This window comes from Myotis brandtii, unplaced genomic scaffold, assembly GCF_000412655.1.
Source record: "Myotis brandtii unplaced genomic scaffold, ASM41265v1 scaffold702, whole genome shotgun sequence".
NCBI classification, from domain to species: Eukaryota; Metazoa; Chordata; class Mammalia; order Chiroptera; family Vespertilionidae; genus Myotis; species Myotis brandtii.
Genome location: NW_005370755.1, coordinates 575,618 through 598,545, shown reverse-complemented (window position 1 = coordinate 598,545; position 22,928 = coordinate 575,618). Strand labels below are relative to the sequence as shown.

The following is a 22,928-nucleotide window of genomic DNA, read 5'->3' as shown; positions in this document are numbered from 1 at the left end:
CCCACTGGGGATGTGCCCACAACCAAAGTACATGCCCTTGACCAGAATTGAACCCGGGACCCTTCAGTCCACAGGCCGATGCTCTATCCACTGAGCCAAACCGGTTTGGCTCACTTTTTATTTTTAAAATCAATGCTAGATGGGTTTTGAAGCAAATCCTGTAATTTAATTATCTTTTAATAGCTTAAATAAAAAAAAAATAAAAGTAATGACTTAGAGAGATATTTCTTTGCATGTCCCTCAAATGGACTGGCATATCTAAGATCAAAGTGTCCTAAAAAATATGAGATATATGACTACTATATAAAATAAATAGCTGTTTTGAAAAATTTAAAGTTGACTCAACACATATGATGTAATTATTTAAAACACATATTTTAAAACTTCCACAGTATAATATTATTATAGAAAATAAGATTGTACTCTTAGATTATAATCATAGCATATTATTTTCATAATTAATGTATTCAATATAATGATCTTAATATAAACATTTAATAAATAAATTAAAATAAGTTTATGGTTAATTATCTTTATAAATATTATCTACACTAATTTTCTCATTTTGTGGGAGAGATCAAGCAAAGTATATAAATAAAGAGAAAGACATTTTGTAAAGTTACCTTTAATCACTATAGAGTTGAAAATAAAGATTAACACTTCAATGTACATGACTTGGATTAAAATATAGGATATGATTGCTGACTCACTTCATGTTATTTTCCAGCTGAGCAATTTCTTTCCACTAAAATCAAATTAACAGACTATCCTGTGATAACACTTATTTTAAATCTAGTAATTTGGTTACTTAACATTTATCTGCTGTTTTAATTAGTAGCTCTTGGTACATCAAAAAAGTCTTTTTTTTTTTAATAAGAAAGAGGAATTATATTTAAATCTGTTATTTAAATATAATATGAAATATAAGTGTTTTTTATATGGTATGGTTTATAAATTAGGGCATCTAAGTAAATATACCACTTGGATAAAATGTAGGAACATTAATGTATGTATAATGTGTGAATATGATTTATTTGGGTATATTTCATATATAATGTAGAAGTAATGTACGTGTGTAATGTATATGAAATATAAATAAAAAGTACGTGAATGCCAAGTAGACATTAGAATACACTAGAAAACAAATGAGTTATAAAATATATTAGATGATGATTGATGCTATAACAAAAATGCTAGAAAGAAGGAAAGGACAGAGGGGAGTGATGAAGAGAGGAAGAGAAATAAAAGAGAGAGATGCATGCTGTAGCTCAATAGAGAATTCAGATCTGAATCTGAAAGTAATCTCCCTATAGGTAGAATGCAAAGTAAAAGATGAATGATTTCATTCAGGCATGAGCCCATAGCCCAAGAAAATTGCCAAGATCAACCATGACCAATTCTGAGGAATACTAATGTTTAAGGAGTTGTGCTTTGCTATTGAAGCAGTGAAGGAAGCTTTGAATAACTAGTCAAAGAGGTAGGAAGACACAAGGCTGAAGTGGAAATACAGAAACCAAGAAGTGACATGCTATACATATCCTATAAAATTTAGTTCTCCAAAATACTTTAAAATATATCTTTACTAAGTGAGATAAGCAGAATTATTTTACTCAATACCATAATGTTGAAGCCCAGTCTATAGCGTTGATTCTACTAAAGTGTACCTATAGGATTCTGCCAGCTTGTATTAAAGGGTGTTATAAGAAAAGACCGGTGGAAGTTTTTGTTGTATTTAGTGTGAATGTGTCTTCTTCCTCCCATATCCCTCACTCCCATTTTTCTTTTTTACCTTCTTCCTTCTTCCCCTCCTTCCCTTCCTTCGAGAAAGTTGCTCTGTTCCTTACATGGGTTCCACTTTTTGAAGATTCTCAGTAGACATTTCACTGATATCTCAGGAATAGAAAGAGTTGTGCTACTACTACTTAGTTCTCTCTCCCCCTCTCTCTCTCCCTCTCTCATTTCATCTATATGTCCATCTGTCTATCTGATATGAATCATGTAAGATATAATGTGAATCATGTAAAGATTTATATTTTTCTTTTTGCACTGACCAATAAAAACCTTAGGGTTATTTCTGGGGACACCTGCTATAGGACCTATCTATGCCCAGTGTGAATTGATTCCATCTTTCCTAACCTACTAGAGTGCCTCATTCAGTTATTTTGAACTCGATTCTCTCCTGTTAAATTGTATGATTTTAGTAAAGCACAATAGTATTTGCACGAGAAACAAAGAATCTATAAATTAATTTATGTGTTTGAAGATTTTTGTACAGTAATTTTGATCTGTTGCAGACTTCATTCAGCATGCATTTGCTGAATTGAGTCAATGGTGGGTCAAGTGATATTCTAGAGGCCAGCTTTTCCCAGCTACTCACTCCAAGTCACCTTAGAAGCTTCTCTTGGTGGCTAATTTGACCAGGCTTCATATCTGTCTTCTGCAGTGACAAGGACGGTGTGTGCAGAACAATGTGATGGCAGGTGCTACGGACCCTATGTCAGTGACTGCTGTCATCGAGAGTGTGCTGGGGGCTGCTCAGGGCCTAAGGACACCGACTGCTTTGTAAGTCTGGGTGCTCTTCTTCCCTCACTTCTGGGTTTGACTCCGGCACATTGAATCATTAACACCTTATTGAAAAAGATCTAATTTAACCACTTTAGGATTAAGGGAGATTCTCTACCTTCCGTTAAGCCATGCATTCACTGGGTGGCAATTGATGAACTAGGATTGTTTGTTATGTCTTTCTGTTGCAATTTATATTACCAGTGAGATTTATTAGAGAATTGAATGAGAGCATATTGAAACATCTTTTAAAAACTAATAGGATCTTTCCAAAATTTACAGTGATTACCTCTTTATGTTGTTGTATCATTGAGTTTCTGAGTGGGGGCACTTGGATTTTATTTTTTAAATATGAATTTAAGATACGTTTACCAATTTAAGCATTTTTAGTTTATGTTGTTTACAAATGGATATTATTCAAAATTTATGAGATTTACAAATACACACTTGAAGCAATTTGCATGCTAATCTGTGTGATTTTTATTTTAGAAGAGGATACTTTTACATTCTTAAAATTAACATTTACCACTTGTTGGGGACACTTTTGATTATATTTTGATAGCTCTGATATAGTTCTTTCTGTTCTTTTGAATACAGACAAGCAATTCTGTGAGCTATAGTTAATGCAATTTCATACACACACAGAGCACTTTAAGCTAACTCATAAATTGTTTTTGTTGTTAAAAATAAACACAGGAATTTATTTTCTTGTTACCCCTTCTCAAATATTCAGAGAACACACACACACACACACACACACACACACACACACACACACACACATATTTAGAATTGAGTAATTTTTTTTTCAAATTGGCACTTAATTCTGAAAAATAAGCAAAAATACCTGGTAGAAACTACAGCTCTTATGATATGGTCACTTGTGAATTTTTTTTAATGTCAAAAAAAAATTTTTAACTTGTCTACCCTGATTCTACAGTGAACAAGAGTATGTATTGCAGTAGTGAGTCAGGAGGAAGAAGAGAATATTAAAATGTTAAAAATTTAGAGCAGCTCTTCTGCAGGTCTTGGCTTGAGACCCTTTTCATTTGCTTGTCTCCAGACATGGGCTAGAAACGAGATCTGGAGGATGCTAAACCAGCTTTGGGTTCACAATTCCAAAACATTAACGACAACAAAACACCAATAGGCATAGCTTTCACTCTGTTTTGTTCATGGTCATATTGCCATGAGAAGCAGAGTGCCAAGAGAGCTTTGGGATTTTTATTGCATTATTTTATGGAATGGTCCCATGATTCCACTTTGGCATTGCCTACAGAATGCTCAGGAATGCCAGACCAAGGCCTGGGTGTAAGCGATGTTGTTGTGTTTGTCGGGTTCCTCTGGCTTATGTTCCTTTGTTGCTAAGCAATCTGTGCACAACATCTCATAAAGTATGTTAGTAAAGCAATTATGAGGAAACATGAAGTTTTATAGCCATAAATTAAAACATACTGAGTTTTCTAGATTGGTTTTTAATAGATTCTTCCTGGAAAGTGTCAGCTTAGTGAATAACGTATCATCAGTGATTCTTGTTCTGATTATGCATCTAGTAGACCATCATCAGGGAATTGTCATGTTGATGATAAAGTGCTTGCGAAAACAACAATTGATGAAGAAAATGTTTTGAGGAAACAGAATAAATTAGTGCTTATTAATAATCATACATACAATTTATGATGACTGTAAAATACTATTTGAGTTCACATTAGCCTGCTTTGCAAGGCCTAAATTATTCCTAAGAAGGTTTAATACATTTTAATTAAGAGATTTAGTTCATCCACTCTTTGTTAATCACATGTTTTTATGTCATTATATTCCATTTTTATAATAAATACCTCACTTTCGGGTAGTAAATTTATTTTTAATTATTCTTAAAGGCATTTGAACAATTTAACAAATTGAGACTTTAATATAAATATATGCCAGTGGAAATTAATTGTTTTACTTGAATTGGTAGCTTGTACCAAGTTGTGTGGCATTGTGAAAAAGATCATGCAGGAAATAGAATCATATTATTTAATTTGGCATTAAATACCCCTCCATTTAGTCTTTGACCAGTCACCGGCGAGAGCCTTCCTTTGAGTTCAGTGTAATTAGCTATCACGTGTTTTCTCACTACACAGTGAAAATGAATATCACTTAAGGCACTGAACTCTCCAAACACTAGCTTTAAGAATAGTCTAAGCTGGCCCTAACTGGTTTGGCTCAGTGGATAGAGAGTCAGACTGTGGTCTGAGGGTCCCAGGCCAAGAGCACATGCCTGGGTTGCAGGCTCGATCCCCAGTCGGGGAAATGCAGGAGGCAGCCAGTTAATGATTCTCTCTCATCATTGATGTTTCTATCTCACTCTTCCTCTCTGAAATCAATAAAAATATTTTTAAAAAAGAGTCTAGCACTAATAACTAAATCACCTGTAGAACTGGGGATTTAGTTATTAGTGCTAAACTCTAAGACTCAACATAAACCCTTTGAATCAGTGTGAGCTTAATAATTTTTCACTATTAGCTAATTTTAATAATTTAAATGTAAATCTACAAAGTAGTGGATAGATGCTAAACAATTTGAACATCAATAAACTATAGATAAACTATATTTACTGACATTAGAAAAACAGTTTTGTAGAATTGTAGAAGTCCTAAGCAAATTTGAACTTAAAATTGAGCACTAATGACTATGAAATTATCAAAATTTACAGTTTTCATGAAACCGATATATACTTAGTAAAGTAGACAAATGTCTCTAAAAACTGTTCCTTTAATAAGTATCATTAAGATTATTTTTAAATAAAGTTAATACTTGCTATGTTGCAGGCCTGCATGAATTTCAATGACAGTGGAGCTTGTGTGACTCAGTGTCCCCAAACTTTTGTCTACAATCCAACCACCTTTCAACTGGAGCATAACTTCAATGCAAAGTACACATACGGAGCATTTTGTGTCAAGAAATGCCCTCGTAAGTAGAGGATAAGAATAGCCAAATCAACTACATCATTATTTAAAAACAAAATAATTTCGTGTAAATTTATTGTAACTTAAAATTTGTCATATCATGAATTGCTTGGGTATGGGGACTATTGCTACCATTTCAAAGATAAAGAAATTTAAATAAAAGTGATCGGTCCAAAGTCTCAGAAAAGAAGTGGTATGTTTGAGGTTAGAGTGCAGTCTCATTGACTTCCAAACTCATTATTTTCACTATACAGCATTGCTTTCCATATCCCTGGACCCCTAAACAGTTTACCCATGTTTCAGGCCATTAGATCCTCTTGGTTTATTTTGTATACCTTTCTTAAGTCGTGCCCTTGTAGATTTCAGTTTGTTTCATCCTATCCAGCTACGGGACAGTTTCTGTGGCACTCCATCAAGAGATCGAACACATTTTAAACGTTTCTTCCTGGATGTGAAGTGCACTCTCTTGATCCAAGGCACTTGAACTTCAGCTTTGTTTGTGCTTCCTGTGACTTGAAGTATTTTCGACTTCAGACTTGCATGATGACCTGAAATGAAGTGGAACTGTTGAAAAACACAAACTAAATGTCATGTAGTTTTCTAAGTCTATAAAGGAAATTTGCTCTATTTTAGGGCCTTTCGGGCTGTGGAGCTCAGTCAAGCAAGTACTGGGTGTTGCTAATACATGCGGGCCTCGGATTCGAATGTGGGTGGTCCTGGATGCTATTTCAGGTTGAGATATTTAAACAGGTGTTTTAGGGAAATAGACATTTATATGATCAAAAAATGCTAATTCTTTTCACACCCTAAAATAGCTCCTTGTAAACTTGTTTGCAGAACATCAACATTATTGCTAATTTTACCTTTTTTATCAGATAACTTTGTGGTCGACTCCAGTTCTTGTGTGCGTGCCTGCCCTAGTTCCAAGATGGAAGTGGAGGAAAATGGGATTAAAATGTGCAAACCTTGCACTGATATTTGCCCAAAAGGTGAGTGATCGCTGAGGGCGCCTACAACAAAATTTTCATTTACATATTAATGGGGCCTCTCACAGCACACCACTCCCACAACCAAACCTCCCCCCCCCCCACACTCTTCCATAACTTTGAACAGTTCCCGAAGTATCTACTATTGTAACAGTGTCTATTACTGATTTTGAATGATATATGCTAAAATGGTGCAGATAAAACTGAGTTAAGTTTGATAGGATTCAGAAAAAAAAGTTGCATTTTATTCTATAAGCAGCAAATCTTAGAAATTAGGAGCAAAACAAGTGTGCACACTATTATTTTAGCATCATGAACACATATTAGTTGCTTGCCAATGTATGCAAAATGATCTGCTAAGCATAAATGGGGCACAAAGAGAAATGCAATTGACATTTACTCTCTAGGTCTTAAAAAGTATTTTGAAAGACAAAATATATAAAATAGCAAAGATGTTTACCATAAGTGTTCAATAAACACATATAATTTATCTTCTATAATTTTAGTGGAGAAAGAAATACCTCCCAGCTATGATTTTCAAATCCCACACCAGAATGAAACTTAAGTTAAGCAGGGCAAACGTGCAGTTCAAAATTTTCTAATGTTTTTGAGGTTTTCAAAGTAACAGGAATGCCTTAAAGTCTTAAAAGGACAAACTTAAGACTTATTAGACTACATTCTCTCCTTCTCTCCCCCCTCACCCCCACAAACACACACCTGTTTTGTGTTGTTTTCTTCTTTCTTTCTTTTTCTTTCTTTCTTTCTTTCTTTCTTTCTTTCTTTCTTTCTTTCTTTCTTTCTTTCTTTTTTTTAAGTACAGCCTTCAGAAGGCACAGGTAATACTTAATTTAACTCAATCACATCATTCGTACTCTGTTTAATATGTATTCTTAATTGGACCAGTGTTTTTAAAACTGCAGATTGTAGACTATCATTAGGCTATGAAATTATTTAAGTGACCAGCATTTACAAAGTATTTTAAAGAAATATTTTAGGATGGATTAGAAATGAGGTGATTTTATATAGTAAGAGGAAATACTTATTGTGGAAAGTTTTGTTTTAGTTTTGTATCTGTTATGCATATATACGGGGTCTTGATATAAAATATAATTCTTATAAGTCATGGTCACTAGACGATAATACCAGGATAATATTTATAAGCGGGCCAAGTAGTAAATGTTGCATGAATAGATTATTATTTTATTTATTAGAAAGCAATGTATTTCTTATGGTAAATATTTTTATTTTATAATGAAAACATGCTGTTATTTTATAATGAAAAGGCAATGATTTATTGACTGAAAAGATTTCTCAAATTTCCCAAATGTGACTCCTGTTTCTCCAGCGTGTGACGGCATCGGCACGGGATCACTGATGTCCGCACAGACTGTGGATTCCAGCAACATCGACAAGTTCATAAACTGCACCAAAATCAATGGGAATTTGATCTTCCTTGTCACTGGTATTCATGGGTTAGTATTAAATGTTTGCAGAAAATTATTTTGTAAGTGTAGACTAAGCTTAAGAGTCTTTTGCTTTGTCTGTTTGATCTTTTGACCCAGGAGAGTCCTACCTGTGTTAATGCTCTTCTCCAACAAAATCGGATGGCAGGCTTCACCAGCAGTGACAGTAAACCAACGTTTGGGATGCATCAGATTATGAGATTAGTGACTGGTTAGATTTAAGAATATAAATTTATATACAAGCTAAGATGTATTTGCAGGACATTCTCATTACATCCTTGGATTTCAGCAAGCTTGGCATATCTTCAGATATGATTAGGGAAACAATATCAATGGGTAAAGTGGGAAACTCCATTCAAATTTCTTTGAAAAATAGTTTAAAGCAATGTAAGTTAATATTTCTTTTTACAAAAAGTATCTCACAAAAATCAAATCAGAAAATTAAAATTGTCCTGAGCTTTCAGAACATCTCTTTGTCTTTACGTGTATTTTTCTTTTTTCTAAGACTGGAAAGTTAGTACAGCTCTAAGAAATCTATAAAATGAATTTCATTTTAGCAGTAAAAATCATAACATTTTCTAGGCTCCTTCATTACAGAACCACCTGCTGGTTTTAACTAGGAAAACAACCCAGTTTGTAGTCTTTCAATTGCGATAAAAATGTCAATATTTTTACTTTATATTTTATCTATTTGTCTACATTACTACCTAAACCCTAAATATTAGTGCTACAAGCTACAGATAAAAAGTATCACTCCCATATTTCAGTTCAAAATCTTACTCTAAACATGTATCATATCATTTCTAGAAGGAACATAATTGAACGCATTTAGAATAAATATGTCCTAATAGAAACAACAAGAGAAATAGAACAGAATAGTATATTTTTTTCTATTTAAATAAATCACTCTAGGTCTTATTACATAAGCATTTTTCCCTTTAGAATGTAGCTTTGAATATGGGTCTATGCCAGATACTCTAATAATATGTTTATACTTTCTACCCCAGGTATGATATATTGGCCCATGTAGTATTTTCTTTAAAGGTCAAGATTTCTAAGTTCTTTTTAAAAATGTATTTACTTGGCTATTCTTAGCCCACATTTTTACATAGCAACACTCTCTTCAAGCTAGGCAGTACTAGCCATTTTAAGATGGGACACATTCAATCAAATTCACTATAGTCCCCACTGGCTCTTTGTATCCATTTTTCATTGCTATCATTGCCTCCGTGGCCATTGGTAGGAGACCTGTGTTGATATTTAGGTGCTTCCATATAATTTAATGCATATGTGACACTTAGTAAAACAACATATTCATATTTTAACTATACTGAATACCAAATATCACCATGAATGACAGAGCATATCATGTTAACAGTATCTTATGAGAAATAAGACATAAGCCACTTGATTCATAGTGTCTGATTTCACCTGGATATAATAAATGATTGGCCTGAAGTCCATCAGTATGGGTAAAAATTTTAAAACAGACACATTAATTTCATTACACAAGTGGTTTTCATCCCAATCAGACCAATATCCATCTCTTATATATTCAGCATTTTAATACTTCCTTTTCAATTCTGAAATAAAAGTCATAGATAAGAAAGCTTCCACCATATACTAGTATATGTATATATATATTTAAGTGATTTTAATTCTTCAGTTGTAATTTATTTATTTTTTAAATTTATCTTTATTGTTGAAAGTATTACAAATAACCCCTTTTCTTCCCCATTCTAGGCCACACCCATCCCCCCACCCCAGGCTTTCACCACTCTATTGTCCGTGTCCATGGGTTATACATATATGCATATAAATTCTTTGGTTAATCGTTTCCCACCCACCTCTACCTTTTCTCTGAGATTAGACAGTCTGTTCCATGCTTCTATGTCTCTGGATCTATTTAAAGACGAAATAAGAGAACATGTTTAGTTTCTAGAACAATAGTGCCATTGCCAGAGATAGACTAGGTACTCTTGTTTCCTTATTTAGAATGGGAACCACAGGCAAAACGCAGTGTTTAGGGTTATCCATGGGAATAATCCCCCTTCAATCTTGTCATGTTTGACATGGTTTATGTGCATGTGCTTGAAGCAACGAAATGCTCACCAGATAAACATGTCCATGCTGTGTCACAATGAGACACTGGCAAGCAAGTATTCAGATGACAGACTGCAATGTTGAAAGACAATGAACATGTGATAATTGGCTGAATGAAGAAATAGATGGTGATGGGATTGAGAAAATATGTTGCTCTGTCTTTATCCTGAGCTTTATATTGGATCACCAACAATGGTGACAGAGCGCATGGAATGTTCTTACTCACGGTTCTGAATTTAGCTAGTAAATTTCTTGATTGTATAGTTCTATGGATTTCAAGTGTCTGTAGAATGAAACTCCCTACAGGTATTCTGAAGTTGGTAAGTGGGATTCTGTCACCTTATTTTATGAGAGTCCTGAATCTCTAAAATAAGTAAATAAAATTTCTATGGTCCATTGGGCTTCATGTGAACAGTCCAGAATTCACTTAATTCCCCACAACCTGGACCTGTTCTTAATATAGGACTGAAGTGACCCCATTATTGTGTGCTTGCCCTGGGTTTTGAGTGTTTCTCAATAAAGTCAGAATATTTTATTGTATGACCAGAGCTGTTCTAGACACTGCTTTTCATCAAAAATCAAATGTTGAAAGTTCATTCTGCTACTGTAGTGCTGACATTTATTCTGCATACAAAAGTCTTTGTCCATAAAATAGGATAACAACATGAATTTTACCACATAGTGAACTTATTTTTTTTATTTTTGCTTCCTATTCATACAAAGCATAGTCATTCATTCTATGCATCTTCAGTTATAAATAGAGCAAGTTTGCCAGAACATTTAATTTAGACTTGAAACTTTTGAAGGCTCTTCATGTCACATTGAGGAAAATATTCATTGTTTATGTGTAAATTATAGGGAAACTCATTTATAGTGTTTCTCCAAGCTCTCCCTAACTCTCCATTTAAACTAGTTGTACAGTAAATGGACCGTACTTCTTAGTTTGAAACAGTCATTTAATCAAGCAATTTTTTTCCCTTTGACAATATGGGATGTTCACAGTGTAGAAGAATATGCCAATGAATCAAGTTGAGAGAGTTACACTAAAGGTAGTTCCATATATCATGGTTTCTGGAACTAATAGAGTCTATAAGAGGCTCTAAGATAAAAAAAAAAATGCCAGTAGATTCGCGCTCAATTTCCCCCCAAACAGGCCATATGCCAATTTTTCAGGGGACTATGGAGCACCTGGATTGATAACCCTGTTAAATCACATCCAGTGGACTACCATATCCTAGTGTTTATTCTCTGGACACAAAAGAAGGCTCCTAAATATTGATAAAACAACAGATGTCCTAACTTAGACACAAACAACAGTATGGTGGTTACCAGAGGGAAGAGAAGTGGTGGGAGTAGTAAAAGGTCAAGGGGGTCAAATATATGGTGACAGAAGAAGATCTGACTTTGGGTGGTGGGCAATACAGTGCAATATACAGGTGATATAACATAGAATTGTACATTTGCACCTATATAATTTTATTAACCAATGTCACCCCAATATATTTAATTAAAAATAAAAAAGAAACAATATAAAAAAACCAAATAAAGATTGTTTTTATATATGTATAAAGTGCAAAAAATTGGCAGATGTTCACAGCAAGAATAAAACTAAATTGATTGCTACAGGTGAATATGCTTCTAAAAAAGCCTAAGTTCATTGTTCTTAGAAGGTTTGATCTCTCTTGGAGAAGTGGCCAATGAAGAGAATTCAATTTTTCTCTGAAGAGTATGTATTAATATTAGGTCTCTACTTGCTCAGGATAGTACAGAATAATTTTAAAGGAATCAAACATTTTCAAAAAGACTATGTATTCCTTAAACATTGAAAATATTCCTTGAATTACTGAGAAATGTTTGGTATTATTATGTTTATGTTTGGCTTAATTTTCAAGTGTGCAATTATTTCATGTGATCAGTATATTATACCAAAAAATGTTCTTAAGTTGAAAACCTCTGAAAAAAAAACACCCTATTAAACATTTAATTTTAAAAGATATTTATGTTCATTTTTGAAAAGACAGGGCATCTCTCTCTGTATATATATTTATCAAAAACATTTTTTTACAAAAATATGTGTATGCATTAGATCTTCAAATTTATAACACCTTTTGAATATTATCAAATTTGTTGTAAATTGTGTTTTTAAATGTTAGTATGATTTATATAGATGGAAGCAAATAGGTCGGTTATAAAAATGAATATAAATATCAGTTAGTAACAAAATTGCTCTAAATAATTCATATGAAGAGTAACTTTTATATAATGTTATAAATATTAGAAAACTCACTAAGAGGTAAATGTGGAGATACAGCAAAAAAGGTGACTTCATGTGTTTGTTTTTATGCTTCGTAAGAAATCACAAGTGTTATTCACAATTTTGAGTGCTTCGAGGAGCCTGGATGGCAATGTCCTTACTATAACATAATTTATTTGCAGATTTTATTTTCCCAGTTAAGAATAAACATTTAAAGCAAAATATAAAGCATGGTTATTATTAAATGGATTTGCTGTATTTGGAGGTTTCTTCTGTATAATCAAACTGAATCATTTCTTTATCTAGACTTGCCTTTGATAAACTCATATTCTCTGTCATCAAAGTGGTCCTCAAAACAACTTTAAATTTTCCTCCATATCCAAGGCAGAAAAATCTGGACAGACATTGTTACCCTTCCTCTTGATAATGACAATTCAACTTGAATAAAAGAATGTCACATTTTTATATTGTTATTCCTTTATTTAATTTTGAATCTGATTGCTTCTCTCCCGGGTTTTCTAGGGACCCTTACAATGCGATTGAAGCTATAGACCCAGAGAAACTGAATGTATTTCGGACAGTTCGAGAGATAACAGGTAATTTTGTCAAGTGCAATAGTGTTAGTAACCATGTGAATTTTAACAATTTCTTGAAAATATTATATAATATTGGAACCAGAAACTCAATTTCAAAGTAAATTCAAGTCTCTACTCCTTAGCATGTATGCACATTTTGAAAGCCCATGGAATTTAAAGAGTAAAATATCCTTGAAATTTTGATGTTACTGTTTTTTGCAAGTGCCAATTGATCTTTGAAAGCATTTTTTTTACCTTTTCACAAGAAGTACTATTTAGTGTGGGCAATGCATATCATTCATGTAGCACATGTTTATAGAGCATGTAATACATTTGGTGCTGTTATAGTAGATGATATGGGTTTATAGAAATGAATTAAACATGATTTGTTATTAAAGAGTATAAAGTCAAATGAGGAGGGTAAGTATATATGTCTATGTCTTAGAATGCAAGATGGGCAACTGAGGTCTACTAGTAAGTGTAGAGATATAGTGGTAAAGGATTTCAGAGAAATTGAAATTGATTTTTTTTCTTTATCTAGTTAGTCTAAATATTTTTGCTTTTAGAGGAATACATTAAATTAAGATTTATGTAGATTAACATCTACAATTATATGATTCTATATGTCTGAGAAATATAGATTTTTGGTGCTCATTGTTATTATTATCATTAATGTTATTGACAGTATTACAGATGTGCCCCATTCCTCCCTCTTTGTCCCCCTCCTTTGATATTCTTTGGAGTTTTGGAGCCATGAAACTTTGGCTAAGACACTCCATTTTGGAAGCAGAAATATGAGATAAAATGGTTCAAAAGTAGGAATATTCATTTTCTTTTTCTTATCTTTCAACACATTTTTATCATATTTCAAGAATAATCACTGTTAAACACTATTGCTCAGACAATGATGTAATGAATTTTTCAACTGTCCTCTTCTTTTATAGGTTTCTTGAACATACAGTCATGGCCCCCAAACATGACTGACTTCAGTGTTTTTTCTAACCTGGTGACCATTGGTGGAAGAGTACTCTATAGGTAGGTTTATATGTTCAAAGATGCAGGTCTCCCAGATTTCAAGAGTAGCATCATGTGTATATTATATCAAAACTATTAGGATCATGAATTTACTGATTCTAGAAATATTGGGTTTCTTCTTTTAATTCCAATGTGAGTTCAACAACAACAAAAAAATACCCCAGTTGTGCTTAAAGTATACAGAATACACAGCTGGATTTTCCAACCACCTATCATTAAAGTAATAGTAATGTTTTGCAGGTATGGAATGCATGATATGAAGCATAAAATTAATTCTTTTTATCATATTTATTATAATTAAAAGAGAGAGTTGGATGACTTAGAAATGGCTCAGATGTAGGGGATACAAGTGCCATACGGGAAGTTCTTGTTTTGCCTCTGGTGCTTTCATTTGAACCAAGCATCATAGAGCTGATGTTTCACGAATTAGTCCACCTTCCTGAGTGCAGTGCTAGTTGTAATAAACAGAATGATCAAGGCTCAAAAGGATGCTGTTCTAATGTCAATAGTTTTATTCATATAATAAAAGTAGAGTTAATATTTACTAAGCCACTGCTTTTATTTTATTTCAGATTTTTATCTTTATGAAACTATTGTTTATGAAGAGTTAAAAGCTGATTTACATAAGGATATTTTAATTTAATGTTTATTACTTAAATCTAAATGCTGCCTAAAATCAATATTGTCATCAAATATTATATAATGGCATTTCACAGAAAATTCATTGAATTTTGCTATTAAAACAGGTATATTTATAAGAGGTTTTAAAAGGTAAATGGGGAAGTATTAATATAAAAGGAGAGTTCAGAGATATAACTTAGTCAAGTGTTATATGCAACAAATTTTACTATCTACTGAATATTATAAGTATATCAAGGCATCATTATACTCATATTATAATCCACAAATCAAAGTATTTATAGTGGGAGCCAGGATTTGAGATAATGAATTATAGCTCAGTTGAGTACACACACACACATGCATATTTTGCTGATATATATGTCAGCAAACTATTTTTAGATTTAGAAGTAAAATAAAAGGGGACAGTTTAGATCTCCAAAATGTAAACTCATGTCCATTAGTTGAAATGTGGGAAACACAGTTATTCTTCAGAGAATGCAAAAGGAACTTAATTACAAAATGTGGACTATATTGAAATAAAAACAATTTCCTTGACATGATTGTTTCTACCATGTAGTTGTTACTTAACATTTAGAGATTCTTTCCCTAGTTGTCCAAGCCTTCTGAATATTTTGTAAAATTAAAGTTTAATTTCATTCGTCTCTGTAAATTTTTATATCTCCTACCTTTACTTATACATTCTTCAGCTAGTACAATTATTCTTTTGTTCCTAAATAAATTAAAGCCTAATATCAAAGACATTCTCTGCAATATTTATTCTTGGAAAGCATTCTGCATCTATTAAATAGAATACAATTAATATCTTATTTAGGGTATATGCAAGTCATTCCACATACATTTATTTAATTATTTAGTCTAAACACAGGATTTCATCCTTGAGGAACTGAAGATATGAGGGCAGGAGAGAAGGCAGTGAGCAGATACATCAGTGGTAAATAAGTACACTAAGAGAGAGATATCATTAATATTCATACTTCTAAAAGTGAACATGTTTCTTTTGGGTATTACTGTTAAAGCCTCCAGTATATAGCATGTAAAGATTAATATTCTGAGCACAGATTTATTGACTCAGTCTCTCTCTCTGTGGTCTGTTTATCTTCTTTTGGAGTAAGATGTGACACCTGATATTTTACTTTAGAAATGAATGTCCTGGCCAGAAAATATTTATTATCGTTCCATGTTCCCTCTCCCCTCTCTTTAGTGGCCTCTCCTTGCTTATCCTCAAGCAACAAGGCATCACTTCCCTGCAGTTCCAGTCCCTGAAGGAAATCAGTGCAGGAAACATCTATATTACTGACAACAGCAACCTGTGCTACTATCACACCATCAACTGGACGACGCTCTTCAGCACCATCAACCAAAGAATAGTGATTCGGGACAATAGGAAGGCTGAAAACTGTAGTAAGTACATTACTCAGACATTAAAACATAGAAGTTTTAGCCCAGCCAGTGTTGTTCAGTGGTTGAGCATCAACCTACGAACCAGGAGGTCACAATATGATTCCCGGTCAGGGCACATGCTGAGTTGGGGAGCATGCAGGAGGTAGCCGATCAATGATTCTCTCTCATCCCTAGTGGGGAGCATGCAGGAGGTAGCCAATCAATGATTCTCTCTCATCACCGATGTTTCTCTCTCTCTCTCTCTCTCTCTCTCTCTCTCTTTCTCTCTAAAGTCAATAAAAATATTTATTTTTAAAACAATAGAAGCTTTAAACATTTTCTCCCATTCTATATTTGACCAAACAGTTAAAATTACAGTGGGTCAGAATACTAGACTTCTTTTTCTCAACCCTTAAGAATGGTTGGTATAGAATAATCAGAATAAGTGACTTGATTTATAGTATACTAGAAGGCTGGCACATGAAATTTGTGCACGGGTAGGGTCCCTAGGCCTGGCCTGTGATCAGAGCCGATCTTCCAGGCTGCTGGCAGCCAGCCCCGCCCCCTCCCCCCGCCGCAGCTGAGGGTCGCCCTCTGTGTCCTCTGTGTGTGGGGCAACAAGCGGGGCAATCAGGGCCCTGACACCACCCACGTCCACTGCCACCCACCCCCAGTTCCCAGTTCCCCATTGGGGTCAGTGGGCAGTGTGTGTCATAGCCAACTGATCGTTCCGCCGTCCAGTTGATTTACATATTATGAGCTGAGGGTCGCCCTCTGTGCCCTCTGTGTGTGGGGCAACAGGCAGGGCAATCAGGGCCCTGACACCACCCGTGTCCACCGCCACCCACCCCCAGTTCCCAGTTCCCCATTAGGGTCAGTGGTCAATGTGTGTCATAGCCGACTGTTTATTCTGCCGTCCAGTTGATTTGCATATTATCCTTTTATATATATAGATTATGTATGTGCAAATCTTAATTATAAGCATCCACCTGTGGAGATTTAAATTCAATAGGTGTACGTGGGACTTGAAACCTAAATGTTTAATAAACATCTGGGTAATTCTTTGGATCCAATCAGTTTGTGGAAATTCACCCCATTGAATTTTCTGTTCACTTTCAGTGAATTTGATAACATAGGATAACAGAGTATTTCCCATTTGGGAGTGGTGGAAAAAATGAAGATGTTTTCTTCTGAAAAGTGTGAAATGCTATTCAAGAAAAAAGTTCATTTCATAAGTGCATTTCTTGTTCACTATCTTTTTTCTCACTTATTTTGATGTTTATTGATCCACTCCATCATTTCTTTGTTATACAGAAGTTGATGATGTTTTCATGGGTACATAACTAGACCATTTCTGTGTTATACTTTCCTGATTTTCTACTGAGTACTACTATCTTTTACATCCTAAGAGTTCCATTTGTCTGACTTGCTTATGATAAATATCAAATAAAATACTTAGAATTTAAATTATTTATTCATAAAAACATATTCTAATTGTGGTTATGATGAATTAGTCTTGTTAAAAAGTCACATCCCCTAAGAAATATTTTGCTATCAGGATGCCTTTTTATTTATTTAATCCATTGGAACAATTACAAGGGTATAAACACATATGTTTAAATTTATTTTTGATATATGTGAATTGATAACATAGGACATTTTTAAGAAAATATAAACTCTTAAGAAAGCAAATATAATTTAAGCTTACTAAGTAAAGTAGTCAGTAAAATAATTTATTTACTAATACTCCACCTTGTTTTATAAAGGGTTTAAGGCAGCTCAGGTTACCAATTTTCATAAACTGTAAACTATAATTTGTGAGGAACTCACATTTTAGCTGTTTTGGATCCTGAAAAATATTTTCCAGAGAAAAGAGATCTATTGTAACATGAGATTCCTATTGTGAGTGAACTTAAGTTCTTACACATTCTTCTATTCCACATAGACTCAAGAAGTACAAAATTTTATTATATACCAAAATATGTATGTTTACATTGGATGAGATGTGTCCTTTAATTTAGCCTAGATTATATCCTTAGTTTTATACATTTGATTCTTGACAGAAAGTTTGCTTTTCTTTTTTCTAATTCTTAATCTTTTTATCCCACATTCACTCAACCAGTGGTAGACATGGAAGGAATAAGAGTAATGAATAGGAGCCTAGATATTAAGGGATTTTAAAATGATCTCCTAAGAGCTTAAACAATGAATAGGTATATGCTTGATTCCTCAAAATGTTTTTCCTTTTCTCTTGTAATTTAAACATTTTAAGATTGGCTTTGTTAAGTAACAGACTTAGTGATTTATAAAAAATCTACACAATATGAATTTAGTATACTGGTTCAGTATACACATATTTGCTGATGTAGAATATACTTTTTGCACAAAGATTATCAAAGAAATATACAGTTCTATATTTATCTCTGATTTTGATATTCCCCAAGTTTGATAGTAGAAAAATCTACCTCACTTAACATGCAATTAGTAAAAAGGAATTGTAAAACTCTAGTTAATTACTAATAACTGAACCTTCTGCATTTGCCACACCTTTTGGTAAACCATAGCTCAGTATGAATCATAAAGTGCATAACTTAGGATATGGTAAAGTCACTATTCCTCTAAGTAACCAGAAGATAGAAAATCTTAACTGTACTTTTAAGATTTTTTTATTACCAATGTAATACATTAATACACTATTCTTTGTAAAAAAACAACAACAAAAAAAACCTCAAGATTTTCTTACTGTATTTGAAACAGCATAATGTTTAATTACAATCCTGCAAAATGATCTCTGTGTTCTTATCAAAAGGTTAATAAGCAGTTACAAATTTAGAAATGACACCCCTTCAATTTGTAACCTGGAAACTCTGAAAGAATGGAGGGCCTCTCAGCAGTAACAGCCAGGATTACTGCAGGCTTCAGTTTTTATCACAAAGGGCAACATTTTAATAACTTGCCAGTAGATCAGAATTTGATATATTTTAAAGCAAAAACTTTTAAGTCTGGTCTTCAATTTTCAATGATTGTTGTTTGGATAGTATTGTGGTATGTATTATGTCGCCAACCCCCAACACACACACACACACACACACACACACACACACACACACACACACACACAAATGTGTTGAACCCTAGCCAGTTTGGCTCAATGGATAAAGTGTCGGCCTGAGGACCAAAGGGTCCCGGGTTAGATTCTGGTCAAGGGCATGTACCTCCTCCCCTGCCTGGGTCCTGATCAGGGCTCATGCAGGAGGCAGCCAATCGATGTGTTTCTCTCACATCTATAGTTCTTTCTGTCTTTCTCTCTTGCTTCCACTCTCTCTAAAAATCAATGGAAAAATATCCTTGGGTGAGGATTAATATGTGTGTGTGTGTGTGTGTGTGTGTGTGTGTGTGTGTGTGTGTGTGTGTGTGTTGAAGTTTTAACTCCTGGCACCATGAATGTGATCTTATGTAGAGAGAGGTTTTTTGTAGATGTGATTAAAATGTAGATAAGCTTATTCTAGATTAGAATGAGCCCTTAATCCACTAAATTTGTGAGAATAGGAAAAGAGAGACAGAGACAGACAGGCACACAGAAGAGAACATCAGGTAAAGACATACACACATAACGGGAAGACAACCAATGAAGACAGGGTCAAAGAATGGAGTTATGCAGCCATAAGTCAGGAAAACCAAGGAATGCCAGCAAACACCGGAAACTAGGAACGCCCCCAGTAAAGATCCAGCCAACCAACACCTTGATTTTGAAGCAGAACTGTGATGGAATAAATTGTGATACAACTGTGGTAGGATTGTGATAGAGTAAATTTCTTTCGTTTTAGGCTATCATTTTGTGGCATTTTGTTATACCAGACCTGATAAACTAATACAGACAGTGGTATAACAGTGAAAACTAATATAGATCGGGGGGACCTAGGGTTCTGCATTTTTAATGCCAGATCTTTCTGAGGCAGGTGTCTGAGGAAAATCCATTTAGAAACTCTATTGTATTTTATAACACCCCTCATTATTCTTTTTATTCTGTAGTCAGAAATATATTTTAAAAACACGTTGTTCTGGTAATTCATTTAATCTTTTGAGGATTTGTTCTCTCAAAAAGGACCTATTGTAGGAAATTTTCAGTTAGCCGACTTAACACTGTATATTTAATAACAGTTTTGGAAGACAAAAAGAAAGAATGGACCAAAAAAGCATTTTATCAATAGTGTTCTGTTTTATCCTTTTACTAATCTAATGAATTCAAGACAATAAAAGGGATATTCAATGCTTATTTACACATTGACTAATTATAGTACAATATATATTTTACTATTATATTTTATTTACTTCAGAACTTTAACAACACACTTATGAACTTATTTTACTTTTTTAAAGTTAATGTGCCTTCTGAGAAGTACTTTATAATGTGCTCAGTGTTCTAAGAATATTCAAGGACTTTTCAATATTTTATCACTGCTGTCACAGCTGCCTGTCATATATCCCTCTACCAGAATTTTCTCCCCAGGTCCTACTCAAGTCAGAGATATAGTACCTAGAGCACTTAAGGGTGAACAAACTTTTAGTAACACCTGTTTCACCTATTCAGAATGGTGAATGGGTATGTCTTATTCTTCCACTCCTACCTTTTCCTAAATTTTATGGCTTTAACTTATTCCAACATTTTCCAAAGACCCATAATGACATCTTTGTTCTCTCAAAAAGGACCTATTGTAGGAAATTTTCCAAAGACCCATAATGACATTCCCACTTATATATGTCTACATAAAGTGCTTATTGCAATAGAATTTTATAATACCCACCCCAAGGATGACCACATCCTAATCCTCAGTATCTGTGAATGCTACTTTATATGGCAAAGGGACTTTGCATATGTAATCAAGCTGTGTATTTTAAGATTGGAAAATTAATCTGGACTATCTGGGTGGGCCCTAAATGTAATCACATGTGACCTTATAGGAAGGAGAAAAAGGGATATTTGATTTTAATAAAGGAGACGGTGATGTGACCATGGAAACAGAGGTTGGAATGATGTATCTACAAGCAGAGGAATGCCAAAGTGGCCTCTGAAAGCTGGAAAAATTAACTCAAAATGGATTAAGGACTTAAATGTAAGACATAAACCATAATACTCCTAAAATAAAACATAGAAGGTAAGCCTCTTGACATTGGTCTTGGCAATGATTTTATGGATACAATACCAAAAACAGAAGCAACAAAGCAAAAATAAACAAGTGGAACTATATCAAACTAAAACATTTTTCAAAGCAAAAAAAGCAGTCAACAAAGTGAATAGGGAACCTACAGAATGGGATAAAATATTTGAAAATTATGTATCTGATAAGGTGTTAATATCCAAAGTATATAATGAACTCAGACAACTCAATAACCAAAAACAAAATAAAACAAAACAAACAAACAAACAAATATGAATAAAAATGGGCAGAGGACTTGAATGAACATTTCTCCAAAGAAGACAAATAAATGATTAACAAATGTATGAAAATGTGCTCAACATCACCAATCACCAGGGAAATTCAAATTGAAACCACAGTGAGATATCACTTAACACTTGTTAGAATGGCTATTTTCAAAAGAGAAGAGAAAAGTGCTGGTGAGATGCGGGGAAAAGGGGTGTACTTTGGTACAGCAACTGTGGAAAACAGTATGGAGGATCCTCAAAAAGTTTTAAATTACTACCATATGGCAAAACAATTCCACTTGTTATAGAGTCCTATCAGCTTTGGAAGAGAGAGGGTGAAGGGACAAGAGTGAGAGGTTTTCAAACTACAAAAAAATAGTGTTTTTTCTGTTTTGTTTTGTAATAAGTCTCTATATTATTGTTCTTATTATCAAAGGAATACTTGGTTATTACCAAAAGTGTTACAAAATATAGATAAATTAAAAGAAGAACATGAAAAATAACCAGGCTTCACATTAAGTTGACTATTTGTAGGTTCCAAAACCCAATATTATACTATCCTACCTCCTTTCAAAAATAGTCATTTGTCCATTTCCCCCAAAAAATAATAAATAAGCAGAAATAAGTAGATCAGGGAGTTGATGGAATATCAGGAAATGGGCAATAACAAAGAGGTACTGATACCTTTATCAACAGCCTGAAGGCAGAATCTTAAAATGTATTTTATGGCCTTAGACAAGTAGGTAAACAAAGAACGTGAGGCATTGATTATGTTTTCTATACCAATATGAAGGTGATTAATATGAAGAGCCAGAGATTCATAACACTGAGCAACATGGTTTTGAATATATTCTACTTGTCTTTACAAGTTTCATTTGTTATGGGTGGTTTTTTTCCCCCCTCTTCAAGGCTTCCTCTGATAATCATGTTTATTCCATAAGCAAGTATATATGATAGTTATATATAAATTCTTATATGTTTCAGACTATGAAATAGTTCATAAATAACCTTAAAATGGCTGAATGTTTATAAAAATAGGTAAATGGGTATTATAACTTTATATCCATTAATATCATTTATCTTTGCTTCTTTTTAACTCTTAAGCTATTATATAGATTTTGTTCTTATACATTTATATTCCATCAGCTCGATTGAACTTTCTTACTTCTTACATCTTCACAAATCTGTGGGAAGTCACTTATACTCCAAGGGAATCAGTGATATGAGAACTATATTAAGATTCCATTTCTACTGACATTTCTTTTGCATGGTGAGAGAACTGAATGAGTCAGAAGGAAAGAACTCTTGCAATTAGTTTAAAATCAATGTAGGAGATAAACTGTCAGAATTTCCCAAGTAGAACAACAAATCATTCAAATTTGAAAAGAAGTGTCTCCACATAAGAAGAGAAAAATAACCATAATATATGTTATTTAAATTTAATACATCTTTAAAAATGGAGAGTACCTAAATTAAGCAAAGTCTGCAAACTGATGAGTTACCTAAAAAAGGAAAATATATTTGAGAAGAGGGACAATAATACATACACAGG

At 33.5% G+C, this 22,928-nt stretch overlaps 1 protein-coding gene across 5 annotated transcripts in view; it reads left to right on the top strand.

Moving 5' to 3' along the window:
• Positions 1-22,928, top strand: part of ERBB4 (erb-b2 receptor tyrosine kinase 4) — a 916,002-nt gene that overhangs the window by 644,658 nt on the left and 248,416 nt on the right. For all 5 annotated transcript variants that reach the window (XM_005882279.2, XM_005882277.2, XM_005882280.2 and 2 more), the window contains exons 6-12: positions 2,444-2,562; positions 5,376-5,517; positions 6,389-6,502; positions 7,845-7,971; positions 12,842-12,915; positions 13,839-13,929; positions 15,773-15,972. In XM_005882279.2, the coding sequence (XP_005882341.1) occupies positions 2,444-2,562; positions 5,376-5,517; positions 6,389-6,502; positions 7,845-7,971; positions 12,842-12,915; positions 13,839-13,929; positions 15,773-15,972 (867 nt within the window). The remainder of the gene's footprint in view (positions 1-2,443; positions 2,563-5,375; positions 5,518-6,388; positions 6,503-7,844; positions 7,972-12,841; positions 12,916-13,838; positions 13,930-15,772; positions 15,973-22,928) is intronic.